At 38.3% G+C, this 14,367-nt stretch overlaps 1 protein-coding gene and 1 pseudogene across 1 annotated transcript; both read right to left on the reverse strand.

Moving 5' to 3' along the window:
- The window catches only part of LOC137259691 (uncharacterized), a 207,969-nt pseudogene that overhangs the window by 182,237 nt on the left and 11,365 nt on the right, over positions 1-14,367 (reverse strand).
- On the reverse strand, positions 3,236-14,167 carry LOC137260295 (uncharacterized). The gene is made up of 7 exons (XM_067797982.1): positions 13,987-14,167; positions 11,844-11,938; positions 11,402-11,534; positions 10,848-11,053; positions 10,088-10,222; positions 9,648-9,812; positions 3,236-3,337 (listed from the first exon to the last, which is right to left on the reverse strand). The coding sequence occupies exons 1-7, from the start codon at positions 14,165-14,167 to the stop codon at positions 3,236-3,238; spliced, it is 1,017 nt and encodes a 338-aa protein (XP_067654083.1).

The following is a 14,367-nucleotide window of genomic DNA, read 5'->3' on the forward strand; positions in this document are numbered from 1 at the left end:
CTATTAGATTCTGTCCATCATCAAGGTCTAAGACTTTGTCTTGGCTCCTTTCGAACTTCACCTGTTGACAGCCTGTATGTCGAGGCTGATGAACCATCTCTTGAGCAGCGACGTATAAAATTAGCTTTACAATATGTAACAAAACTATATTCCAATGAGTCAAATCCTGCGTATAACTGTGTTTTCAATCCTCTGTATGAGGATTTATACAATAAGAAATCTTCTCTTGTTCCGCCTCTTGGTTTCAGAATAAAACCACTTATTTCTGCTGCCAGCATTGAGCTGGATAATATAGCCCCTTCCCGTCTTCTTTCTTCTCCTCCTTGGCAACTGGTCAAGCCACAAGTTGACCTAACATTAACTAAATTTAAAAACTCAGAAACAAATGAACTACAATATAAACAAGAATATAATCAACTGAAACATAAATATAGCAATTATAAATCTTTATTTACAGATGGGTCCAAGGATGGTGGTGCTGTGGCTTGTGCCATTGTCATTGGATCCAGAACAATATCTTCTAGAATTCCAGATAACAGTTCTATTTTTACAGCAGAGGCAAACGCCATATTAACAGCTCTCAGATATATTCAAAGACACCCTAAACGTAAACAAAATATAATCTATTCAGACTCTCTTTCTTGCCTTCTGGCTATTAAAAATAGTTCTTGTAAACATCCACTTTTAATTGAAATTATTGAATTGTATAATTATCCTGCTACTGGCCAATACGACATCGTCTTCTGTTGGTTACCCAGCCACGTAGGCATTTCAGGGAATACACTGGCTGATCTTGCTGCCAAGGCAGCACTCAACAAATCTGTGACACCACTTCTCCTTCCATATTCAGATTACAAAGCTACAATTAGATCTTATATCCATGATCTAATGCAGAAGAAGTGGGACACTCAAGTAGGTATAAATAAATTACATGTAATAACACCGTATATTGGTTACACTTACTTGGGCTGTCAGTCCAGATTTGAGGAGGTCATTATGCGACGATGTCGCATTGGCCATACGCGGTATACACATGAGTACTTGTTAAAAGGTGAGGATCCTCCGTTTTGTATCCCTTGTGATGAAAGAATTACAGTCAAGCATGTTTTGCTTGACTGTGTTGAATATTCCATCACAAGGGATAAATATTTTACATCACGAAGTATGAAGGATCTTTTTAGTAATGTTAGTTGTCATTTAATCATTGCGTTTTTAAAAGAATTACATCTGTTTCAGGACTTGTAAATAGATAAATATTTTATGATTGGAAGTTGAATTTGCAGATAACATTGTTAGTGGCTGTATTCTCGAAGGGGGTTGAAGTACCGTAAAATTATTGTCCTCCTGAGAGGATACGTAAGTCCCAAAACATTTGGAATCAGATTTAATCTTCCATATTTTTTAGTCGTAGTATATGTGTCATTGTAATTTGTGGCTAATCTTGCATATAGTCGCCAGCAGCTGAGGGATGGTGTAAATCCAACTAGGGACCATGCAGGTAGCAGAGGTACTGTAAGTCCCCATGGCCCCTAGTATGGTGATCTACCCTCTGTTGTTGGCGATCTATGGCCTGTTTTTATATTGTGCTGTCTCACATATTGTGCTGTGACACTATTATTTTTTTTAAGTTTCCACACTAGTTTTAATAATAACTGTGATACTCTGGTGGTTTTACTGTCCTTCGTAGACAGGTTCTTCATAATGTGGATATATATTCTTTTTGTCACGTATGTTCTCGTCACGATATGGCTGCAATATTGCCGATGTGACGTTAAATATTAACTCACTCACTCACTCACCATACTCAGATTATAAAGCCACAATAAGATCTTTTATCCGTGATCTGATGCAGAAGAAGTGGGATACCCAGGTAGGTATAAATAAATTACATGCAATAAAACCTTATATCGGTTATAGTTACTTGGGTCGTCAGTCCAGATTTGAGGAGGTCATTATGCGACGATGTCGCATTGGCCATACGAGGTATACTCACGAATATTTATTAAAAGGTGAAGATCCTCCGTTTTGTATCCCTTGTGATGAAAGAATCACAGTCAAGCATTGTATTGAATATTCCATCACAAGGGATAATTTTTTTAACTCACGAACTTTGAAAGATCTTTTTAATAATATTAGCTCTCATTTAATTATTGCATTTTAAAAAGACTTAGATTTGCTAAATGAATTGTAAATAGATACATATTTTATTCTTGGAAGTTTGAATTAGTAACTTAGAGTGTTAGTGGCTGTATCCTCGAGGGGGGTTAAAGCACTGTAAAATTATTGTCCTCCTGAGAGTGTACGTAAGTCCCAAAACATTTAAAGTACATCAAAACATTCCACTGTTTCTAATCGTAGAATACGTGTGCTTTTAATTTATGGGTAGATTTTTCTGAATTGTTAACGGCTGAGGGGATGCTGTAAATCCAGCTAGGGTCCATGCAGGAAGCAAATGTACTGTAAGTCCCCATGGTCCCTAGCATGGTGATCTACTTTCTGTCGTTGGTGATATATAGCCCTTGTTTTATATTGTGTTGTCCTAATAGTGATCTTAGTTTTAACTTTCCAGACTAGTTTTAAATTGTAACTGTGATATTCTAGTTGTTTCACTGTCCTTTGCTGACAGGTTTATTTATGAAATTATATATCATCCATTTCAGTGTTGGCACCCGTGGCGAGCCACCTCCTCGTGGTGGGTGCTGGGTAACGCGAAGAGCTCGCCAACACCCCCGTGTGGATCCGGGGGCATATTTGGTCCACCAACCTGTTGGCCGTGGGTTGCGGCCCTGTGTCGGTGGAGGACGGGAGTCTGGGGGTTGAGGGCACTGGGAGCCTGTAACCGCGTTCCCTTTGCTCAACACACCCCTTCGACCCTTACTTCACCTAGACGGGTGGTAGAACTGGCCCGGTTCTATCAATCGGCTGGTCACGCCAAGCACTGTGCATGGTAGATATATATTATTTGCACATGTCCTTATTTTTTGGGCCTTGGATATTTTGATCTTGTAAGATACATTTATTGATTACTATAAATTGCCTAGAGTCCTATGCCAGAAAGCGGTGGCTCATGGGCCAATCTGGCAATATTGACTTCCAAATTCAATATGTGTCCAATTACGTGTCACTGGCAGACACCCCGGCATTTAATTTCGTATGCAAGTATTGCTATTTGCGTCATAATTGCTGGAGTATAACATCCCTGTATCCCTGGTGTTGGCATCTTGGAGATCCGGTGCTACTTGACACCGTCCTTGTTGACACTCCATGGTGGGTGGGGAGCAGGGGTGCTGAATACTCTTCCTTTCATGATGTCTTCCCAACAAGCTGGTTCATCTCGCTGTGAAAAAAAGAGGCGTCTGGTTGAAACAGACTGTACACCTGAAACCATTCCTGTAAATGTCGATTCTTGGGCTCGATTTTTAGTGATTGAGTCTAAGGACTTTCTACCGATCAAACTCAATCCCTTCGCAATTTCAAAAGCTATCTCTGGAATTTGTGGTGAAGTAAAGAACGTTACCCGTCTTCGTAGTGGCTCGATTTTGGTTGAGTGTGCACGGAGACAGCAATCTCTCAATCTGCTGTCTGTCAAGAACTTTGCCAATATCGAGGTTGCTGTGTCTGTGCACAGGACATTGAATTCTTGCCGTGGCATCATACGGGACAAAGCTCGTTGTCTCTGTGATATGTCAGAGGAGGATATAGCTCTTGATTTTGAGGACCAAGGAGTTACAGCAGTGAAACGTTTCACTTTCAAGAAAGATGGTAATATCACTCCAACTAATACTTACCTCTTAACCTTTTCGCGATCTTCTCTTCCACAGTCAATAAAAGCAGGGTATGTTAACATCATGGTGGATGTGTATGTCCCCAATCCACTACGGTGTTATAAGTGTCAGCATTTCGGTCTTGGGTCTAACTCATGTCGAAACCCTGTGGTGTGTCATCGCTGTGGTGACCATCATGAGGGTGCAGACTGTGAGAATGACATAAAATGCGCAAACTGTGAAGGCCCACATGCAGCTTCATCCAGGTCCTGTCCTGTTTATATACGGGAATCTAAAATAATGAAAATCAAATGCGAAAAGAACATTTCATACCTTGATGCCAAGAAACTGTTTACAAGTCAAACTTCAACTGCGTTGAACATATCTTATTCTGCGGCAGTCACCCGCACTGTAGCTACATCCTCGACTGCTTGTCAGACTGACTTGACCTGGGTTCAGTCAGAAAGACCTGTTAATTCAGGAAAAACACTTACTTCAGCAGTCACTCAGTCTACTACCGGGTCTCAGACTGAAATTCAGCCTTCGACATCAAAGACGTCTGTTTCACAGCCAGCTCATTCAAAAACAGGTACTGACCAAACAGGAAAGAAGAAAGGAAAATGGTTAAATAGAAACTATCCACCTATTGTCCCATCACCTCAAGAGGTCCCGCTACAAAACCCGTTTGAACCTCTGGATATGGAGGTTACTCCTTCCTCACAAGGCAGTCGGAGGAACAGCTCCTCCTCCAATACCCGTGAACGATCACCAATTGAGCCACCATGACTCAGTTGGATAATATAATTCAGTGGAATTGCAGAGGGCTTAAAAATAACTTCAGTGAAATACAATTACTCATTCAAGACCTTCAACCGTCAGCATTATGTCTTCAAGAAACTTATCTTAAAAATACTGATAATTTTAACTTAAGGCGATACACTGATTATCATTCTTTCTCTCCCCCAGGAGATAAGGCTACTGGAGACTCTTCTATTTTAGTCCATCAGAGCGTCACACATAGCCCTCTTACTCTAAAAACGGATCTTCAAGCTGTTGCTGTTCGTCTGACTCTGCACTTTGTGCTGACATTGTGCAGTTTGTATATACCCCCCTCTTCCAGTATTCAACAATCAGATCTTCAAAAACTCTTTGATCAACTTCCGAAGCCATGTCTTATCATGGGTGACCTTAACGGGCACAACCCACTTTGGGGAGGTGCCCATACTAACACCAAAGGTAAACACCTGGAGGAATTCATTTCAGATAACAATTTATGTATTTTCAATGATGATTCAGCCACTTATGATAACTTAAAACCTGATGTTTTTGTGAACAGCGAAGATCCAATACAGTCGTTTTCCGATTTATTGAATGACATCGCTGATCAAACTATACCTAAGTCTTCTGCAGTTCCACATATCCGTAAGCCATGGTTCAACAATGAATGTAAACAGGCCAGGAAGTGTAGGAAGAAGGCTGAAAAGTATTTTCGCCGACACCCTACTGTACATAATCTTGACACAGTTAAAATTTTAAATGCCAAGGCTAGACGTTCTTTTAAACAAAATAAGCGTCAGACTTGGCGAAATTATGTATCGAAAATCAATTCACGCACGCCTATGTCAAAAGTGTGGAACATGATTCAAAGAATAAAGGGCAAAGGTTCTAAATCTACTGTTCACCATCTGAAAAATGGTGATAATTTATTAACAAATAAATCTGACATTGCCAATAAACTTGGTGAAACTCTCGCCAAGCATTCATCTTCATCAAATTATGTCCCTCAGTTTCAAAAGTTTCAGAAACATCAGGAGAGGAAAAGATTAAATTTTACCTCAGAAAACGGTGAGGATTATAATGAATTATTTTCAATACATGAATTACATACCGCCCTTGAGCAAGCTCATGATACAGCAACAGGGGCTGACAATATCCACTATCAGCTCCTGAAGCACTTGCCTGAATCGTGTCAGGAAACACTGCTAAATATTTTTGATTCAATATGGACTTCAGGGAAGTTCCCATCTTCCTGGCGTAATGCCATTGTAGTCCCCATTCCAAAACCTGGCCGGGATCATACTGATCCATCAAATTATAGACCAATCTCTTTAACGAGTTGTGTCTGTAAAACCATGGAACGAATGGTAAACAATAGATTAACATGGTATCTGGAAACCAATAACCTTATAACAAATATTCAATGTGGTTTCAGGAAAAATCGTAGTACCATTGACCATCTGGTACGTCTAGAATCCTTTGTCAAAAATGCAATTGTAAATAAACAACATGCAGTATCGATATTCTTTGATTTGGAGAAAGCATACGATACCACTTGGAAGCATGGCATTTTAAAGGATTTACATGACTTCGGTTTAAGGGGTCGTTTGCCTCTTTTTATATCACAATTTTTAAAAGACAGGCAGTTTCAAGTCCGAGTAGGTTCTACCCTGTCTGATCATTACAATCAGGATCAGGGTGTTCCGCAAGGCAGCATTTTGTCTGTGACCTTATTTAGTATCAAGATCAACAGTTTACCCAAGGTTTTAAACGATTCAATAGATGGATCACTTTTCGTGGATGATTTTAATATTTCCTGTCGCGGTAAGAATATGCATACTATTGAACGGCAACTGCAATTATGTTTAAACAAATAAATAAATGGTGTCTTGAGAATGGTTCTAAATTTTCTAAGACAAAAACTAATTGCATCCATTTCTGCCGTAAGTATAAACCACATAAGGACCCAGAATTATTTTTAAATGGCACTCCTATCAAAGTCGTTAAGGAGGCCAAGTTCTTAGGTTTGATTTTCGACTCTCATTTAACTTTTCTTCCGCATATCAAATCCCTGAAAACTAAATGTCTGAAGGCACTTGATCTATTGAAAGTTGTGTCAAACTCAAAATGGGGAGGGGATCAAGCTACTCTCCTGCACCTATACCGTTCACTTGTCCGTTCGAAGCTTGATTATGGCTCCATCATTTATGGTGGAGCCTGTAAAAGCAATCTACAACTCCTGGATTCTATCCACCACCAAGGTCTAAGACTTTGTCATTGGTCGTTCCGAACTTCTCCTGTTGACAGTCTCTATGTCGAGGCCGATGAGCCATCTCTTACACAGCGCCGTATCAAATTAGCTTTACAACATATTACAAAACTATACTCTAACGAATCCAACCCTGCTTTTGGCTGTGTTTTCGATCCTCTATATGAACATTTATACAACAAAAAGCCTTCTCTTGTTCCGCCTCTTGGGCACAGAATTAAACCATTCATTTCTGCTGCCGGCATTGAGCTGAAAAGTATAGCGCCTTCTCGTCTTCTTTCTTCTCCTCCTTGGCAATTAGTGAGGCCAGAAGTTGACCTCACATTAACAAAGTTAAAAAAATCAGACACAAACGAATTACAATATAAACAAGAGTTTAAGCAATTAAAAAATAATTATAGTACATACAAATCCTTATTTACAGATGGGTCCAAGGATGGTGGCACAGTTGCTTGTGCCACTGTCATTGGATCCAGAACAATATCTTCTCGATTACCTGATAACAGCTCCATTTTCACTGCAGAAGCAAACGCAATATTAACGGCTCTTCAATATATTCAAAGACATCCTAATCATGTACAGTATATAATTTTTTCGGACTCTCTTTCTTGCCTTCAGGCTATTAAAAATTTGTCGTGTAAACATCCACTTTTAATTGACATAATTGAATTGTATAATGATCTTGCAACTGGCCAGTGCGACATCGTCTTTTGTTGGTTACCCAGCCATGTAGGTATTTCTGGGAATGCAATGGCCGATCTTGCTGCCAAGGCTGCACTCAACAAATCTGTGACACCACTTCTTATTCCATACAGTGATTATAAAGCTAGCATTAGAACTTACATTCGTGATCTGATGCAAAAGAAGTGGGACACCCAAGTGGGAATAAATAAATTACATGCCATAAAACCTTATATTGGTTACTCTCACTTGGGCTGTCAGTCCAGATTTGAAGAGGTCATTATGCGACGATGTCGCATTGGCCATACGCGTTACACCCACAGTTATTTACTAAAAGGCGATGATCCTCCGTTTTGCATCCCTTGTGATGAGAGAACCACGGTCAAGCATATCCTGCTTGACTGTGTTGAATTCTCCATCATAAGGGACAAATATTTCAATGTAAAAACAATTAAGGACCTTTTTAACACCGTAAGTTCTCATTTAATTCTTGGCTTTTTAAAAGAAATTGATTTCATCACTGAATTTTGATTATTATATTCTGTACATAGCTGCATTTTAATTCATGGTAGTTTAGATTAGTAACTTGAATTGTTAGTGGCTGTACCCTCAAAGGGGGTTGAAGTACCGTAAAACTATTGTCCTCCTGAGAGGGTACGTAAGTCCCTACACATTTCCTGTACGTTTAAACTTCCAGTGTTTTTAATCGTAGCATATGTGTATTTTTAATATTTGGCTAGATGGGACTAAATTGCTAACAGCTGAGGGGATGATGTAAATCCAACTAGGGTCCATGCAGGTAGCAAAGGTACTGTAAGTCCCCATGGCCCCTAGCATGGTGATCTACCTTCAGTTGTTGGCAATCTATAGCCGGATTTTATGTTGTATTGTCAGAATAGTGATATTAGTTTTATCTTTCCACGCTAGTTTTAATTTAAATTGTGATGTTCTAGTTCTTTTACTGTCCTTCGCCGACAGATCTTATAATATACATATAATCCTTTTCTTTGTTAAATGTTCTCGTCACAATATGGCTGAAATATTGCCGATGTGACGTTAAATATTAACTCACTCACTCACTCCATTTCAGTGTTGAATGTTCTCGTCACGATATGGCTGAAATATTGCCGATGTGACGTTAAATGTTGACTCACTCACTGAAGAAAAAACAATAACTTTGCCACCGCACCACTAGTCGCACTATTAGTCACAAGCAAACACTCCTTCTAAAATCTGTTCAATCGTTATTAAGTAGGTAAAGAATAGCTCCTATTAGACCACTGAAAGCTTATATTTATTTAATGTTTAAGTTCAAACATGTTCAAAACAGCACACACAAAAAATAAAAACGTCAACAAACTATGAAATGTACATCTTCAAGATCCTTCTAACTAAAATTTTGCAAAGCAAAATATGGTATGGAGACATTTAGGATTCCTACAAGCCAAGTGTGTGACAGCAATGAAATCCCTTGAATGGTTTGGGGGGAGAGGCAGGACTACAGAAAAAGGGTAATGTTTGATAAACTTCAAACATGTTCAAAACTGCAAAATATAAAATAAATGGATAAAACTACTTGAAATGTACATCTTCAAGATCCCTCTAACTAGTCTAAGCCATAAGCAAAATGTCAATGATATATATACAGCAGTTATTGTGAAGAAGTGTATTATACCCTCTGGTGAACAGTTATATAAATTCTAACAACTATAACATTATAGAATTTTAAAATTCTGAAAATAAAACAAGAGATGCAGACCTTTCATATACCAATAAACATGTGTTGAAGATCAGTTCATTAAAAATGTGGACAAACAAAAACTACAACAAAGTAAAATTTGGGAAAGCAAAATATGGTATGCACACCTTTAGGATTCCTCCCAGCCAAGTGTCAAACCTCAATGAAATCCCCTGAATGGTTGTTTGGGAGTAGCAGGGCTTATGAACAAGGGTGATCCAATATGCACCCCCAACCCTCCCCTCCATATACGACATGGCCACAAAAACAACTTATGCAATTATGTTGAATATTGCTCCAGCTTCTTTGCAAATTTTATGTACGTTGAACTCTTAAAAAAGTATGTGCTGTCTTTTAAAACAAAAGACTGCAAAAGTCCCAAAAGCTGAAAATGTTTGGGGTAGCTAAGATCCCACACATAGTAGGACATCACAAGAGACAGGACCGCCTCTTTGATATCCTTGCTGACATTAAGTTCAAATCCATCAGCTACAACAAAGCAGCTTCCAATCTTCCCCTGTGTAGTGACTACAATCAACCTTGGGGCTTCTTTTCTCCTAGTTGACAGGTCAGCATTCTTAACCTGGAAAGACAAAGTGAGTACCACCTTATCAATGCAGCCAATCTTGTTTCTAAACGGTGTTTAGTCAAAGAAAAATTTTCAAAGGCTTAATGCAGACGACAATTAATATGGCTTTCCTGTGCATTAAAAGTATTCAATGGGAAATAGATTAGATTGTGTACCAGGCATTCTTGATCCTGCTATTTATTTCTGAATCCTTAATGTACCTTAATTGAAGTTGGAATGTAAAAAAATAAAACACCACAAAATTTATAATATATTCATCTTGAACTTACATCAACCTTGGAAATGGTGCTGGGCAACGTTTTCTTGCTTTTTTTAGGGGTATACTTGATTTCGTGATGGGTAGTCATAAACAGGTCCAGTATTGCTTCATTTGTGTCCACTGGATCATGAGGATCATCTTCAGTCTAGAGAATACAATATGATTTTTTTAATAACTAAAATGATAGGTTGTACAATAACACAATATGACCTATGCCTTAATATACTTAATATAGTAACACCATGAAGCATGTTCACACTACATGTGCACAAAGTTTGAGAGAGAGAGAGAGAGAGAGAGAGGGAAAGAGGGATATAGATGTCACTTGCAAATTATAATTCATCATCCCAGACACATCTGTTGCATAGAGTTTGTCCAATTCAGGAACTCTCTGAATTGGTCTATTAGAGCTCCTTTTGAAGTCCAGTTTGAACTGATGAGAAGAAATTCTTTCACAACCTATAAATAGGCAAAAGTGTGACCATCAAAGTACACAAATCAAGTAACAGTATTCCAGTTATACAAACATGATCATTTTGACTTGAAAGACCCCTTGAGGATACATCACAGTGTTTCCCATGACGCAGAAAACCTGCATATTTGACTCTCCAAAACATGTCCATGATCTCATGATGACTCCCAACTTTTAATGCTTACATAAACACTGCTTAAGTTGACTCCACTCATTACTGCTAAATTAAAAATAAAAATTATTTCATTAAAAGATTGTTTCATAACTTGCATATCATTAGAAAAATCTGTAACCTTACATAGTCTTCAATTTTAAGCAAAGGATGAGCCTTCACGATGACTTGGATATTTCCATCCTCTTGTACATTCTCTACAAAATGGCGTCTTTCTTTAAATGTTGCTCTCTGAGCTTTCATTATGAGAGCCTTGTCTTGCTGTTCCTTGGGTTTTTGTAATTCAAATTCCAGGATCTTTTTCGCTTCCTCCATGTCCATTTCCTTAACCTCTGTCAACAACAAATGTATATGGCATGAAAGAATTGGATACTCGGGTTAAGAGGAAGTTGAGCTCACTGTTAGTATCACTCCAACCTAAGACCATTTAGACTTGAGACCATGAAACCATATTTTTCATGATAAGCACTCAAAAGCTAAGAATACCTCAGGTATGGCACATGTGGTGTTTAACAAAATAAACCTTTCCCTTGTCCTCATTAGACAGTAAACATAACATTTGGTGCAGGAGACCATGAATGTTGTGGCTTTAACTTCTTTGTACATCAGTATAGTCTGACATGCAAAACATTCTTCAAAATCACAAGTAGCATTTTCTGAAAGCAAGCTGATTTTGTTACCATCAATCTTGGCCAAACTGAGGTGCGTCTTTTTCTTTTTCCCACCCGTTTCACTACTTATACGGTCACTCCTCCTCTTCCTTGCCCATCGGATATTCCGAACCTTCTGTGACAGAACGTGGTTGAAGTAATACTGAAAAGATTAAATTAGACATTATAAAAAAACCCTTTTTACTCCAGGCTCATTAAACGAAATTATTGAATGATCTAGGAAAGAATGTGAAACCGTTTGCATCATTCCTTCTGTGCGGGAGAGAGAGAGAGACAGAACAATTTGTACTATATACATATCTTTCTGTTACATCCTATTCATAAATATTGTAGACAAAGTAAATGTACATACCCATGGCGTTTTGCCAGTAGTAAATGATAAACATGGATACTTTGAACACATATATCGTCCAAAGTCGTTGTATAAGCCTCGTTGGTCGAATCCTCCCACAGAAAGGAGATGATAGGCAGTTTCCTCAATAAACTTGAACCACTCCTCCATAATTCTGCCATTGTCCAGCAATGAGTGAATTGTCTTTGAGTATGCTGGATGAAGAGATTCAACTTTACAGCCTGTGATGTTGAGGGCGATTCTGTCATGTTGTTTGAGGCAGGCTGGACAGTTTGTGTTCCTCCTGACATACTAATCTCCTGAAAAGCAGTACTAATGATTGTAAGATTTTTAAAGTAAACATATTAAATGTAATCAGGTTTCAGTTAATAAAACATTGTGAATATAAAAATACAGTGCAGACAAAAAACATGAACTGCCAGAAGTTTCATTCAAAGTATTTACAACTTTGGTCTTTTAAAAGTAATCCTATCAGCATACTTTTATGCTGTAAGGCCCAATAATTTTACAAAAGAAAAACGAAAATTTATCATCGTTTTCATTTTTAACATGTCTTTAACTCCTATCATTTATTTTGTTTTCCCAACCATAAATTAAATTCATGCTTTAGTCATCAGAAATGATCAGATTTGAATTACCTGTGTTTCATTTTCAGTCATGGGCTGTTCACTTTCAACACATACAGTCAGAGAAGATTCATTCTCAGCCATAAATTCTTGTGCGGTTTCAACTTCTCTACAATTGCTTGATTTAGAATGTTTTTGTTTCTGCTCTTTCAGCTCATCATGAAGTCTGGATAATAATACAGTCAGTTTTCTGGCAGGTCCAACCTTCCCGGGCAACATTAGAAATATGTCTGACTCCTTCATTTCTAATAAGCTGAATCCATCTACCTCGTTATCTGTGAAAAACTTTCATGAGTAGTCATTTTTTCACTTCACAGTTCAAACCGATATCACATTACACATGCAGAAGTATGGGTTATGGTGAACAGACCTTGAATGTTTACAAACTCCATGCAGAATCTACAATGCGGAGAACGACCAGTAGTTTTCCTTCTATGTTGTACAATGACTGCGGCCATTTGTATTTCAAGTCCACAATATCCATACATATCTTTCTTGTAGTTTGAAGACATTCAAATGCATTGAGGTGTGAACTGAATTCAATTATTTCCAATAAACTTTGCTTGATGGACAACATGTATCTTTTCGATTTGTGCAAATTGAGGTTCTTCTAACTCTGCAGAATTCAACAAGAGAATGCTTCCCCGTCTATAAGTTATATCTCTGATGGTAACACATGGTGTACACATGAGTTCACTTGGAAGATTTTCAAAAGTGTCCATTATTTTATCCTTTGTTACATCAGTTAAACTTTCAAATGTTACAGATATGCCTTCTTTCACAGTGTCTCCTTTATACAAATAGACTTCAGATGAGAATCGCATACTTCCCATCTGCTGCAAACACATCCACCTTTGGTGATGTAAAGCCAAAGAATGTGGCACATTTCTAAAATTTCTCCATTTCTTGCTTTTGAACAGTTCATGCTTTGCTTCAAACCTCATACACCAGTGATTCCTTCCTGGCCCAAACTCTCTTACTTGATCACGAAAATGAGTAAGATAATGAAGCTTTGGTGTGAAACTGACACCTGGATACAGTCTCCTGAATGATGTGTTGTGTGACCAGATAAGCTGGCGAAGGTGATCAATGGACACTAATGAAGCTATTGGGGATATAACCAACTGTGTTATCTGCAACAGAATAAAAAAACAATCATCCAGTAAACATCCTCTTCTGGTACTCTATCACCTATAAGAAATGGGAGAGTCATCATAAAGTTTAGAGTTTCCACTGCTGTCATTGGGAATACATGTTTTCGGTCCAGAGATTTGCGTTCCAGTGGCTGAGGTTTATCTTGCATTCGATCAGGTCCATAATCAAAATTCAAGATTACTCGGTTCATATCTTTGAGTACTTCTGCTTATCAATAAAATGTTCTAGCAGTAGCTTTAATTCCATCGTAACAATTCCTTCCAAGAGAACATGCATAGGATCATGTAGAATGCACTTTGTCACTGTGAAATCAGGAATATCCAACAGGAAAGATGCTGACACAACTCCATATTTCTTAGAACAGTATTGCTGGCTGGCTCTACTCAAAGAAGACAGATTTTCACATCTGTCTCTATGTTCCAGTTCACTCCGAAGTGGAAAAGTGAGAGCCTCACTCCTACTGAGATCATCACGTGATATTTCACATGTTCTGCATGGCTTTTCAGCAAAGCCAACACCTTCTTTAAATCCACCAAGCATCTGTGCTGCTGGAGTATCACCAACAACACAAAGCAGCGTCCCATAGAAAAGTTCAGACTTGCCGTCAATCATCAGTTCATAGCCACCATGTAATTTCTTCATTGAGCTCACAAAGTCTTTCAGCAGGGGTTCAAATCCAAACTTTTTAATATCTGATGTTTTAGCAACAGCCAATAGTAGGCTCCAATACATAATAGTGAGTTTGCAACCTCAAAATCATCACAATAAAGGCAAAACCACAATGCCTCTGGATCGCAGATGAAAAAATCTCTCTCCATGTAGGTGCCATCTGTGAAGTCACC

The sequence above is a fragment of the Haliotis asinina genome, chromosome 13 (genome assembly GCF_037392515.1).
Source record: "Haliotis asinina isolate JCU_RB_2024 chromosome 13, JCU_Hal_asi_v2, whole genome shotgun sequence".
Lineage (NCBI taxonomy): Eukaryota > Metazoa > Mollusca > Gastropoda > Lepetellida > Haliotidae > Haliotis > Haliotis asinina.

What these genes read in the sequence shown, in the direction of transcription:
- LOC137260295 (XM_067797982.1), bottom strand. Translation starts at nt 14,167, where the DNA reads ATGAAGAAATTACATGGTGGCTATGAACTGATGATTGACGGCAAGTCT. An exon ending in CAGTTTGGCCAAGATTGATG is followed by an intron (nt 11,054 to 11,401) that starts GTAACAAAATCA and finishes TGTTGTTGACAG; the next exon opens with AGGTTAAGGAAATGGACATG. An exon ending in GCACCATTTCCAAGGTTGAT is followed by an intron (nt 9,813 to 10,087) that starts GTAAGTTCAAGA and finishes TTGTCTTTCCAG; the next exon opens with GTTAAGAATGCTGACCTGTC.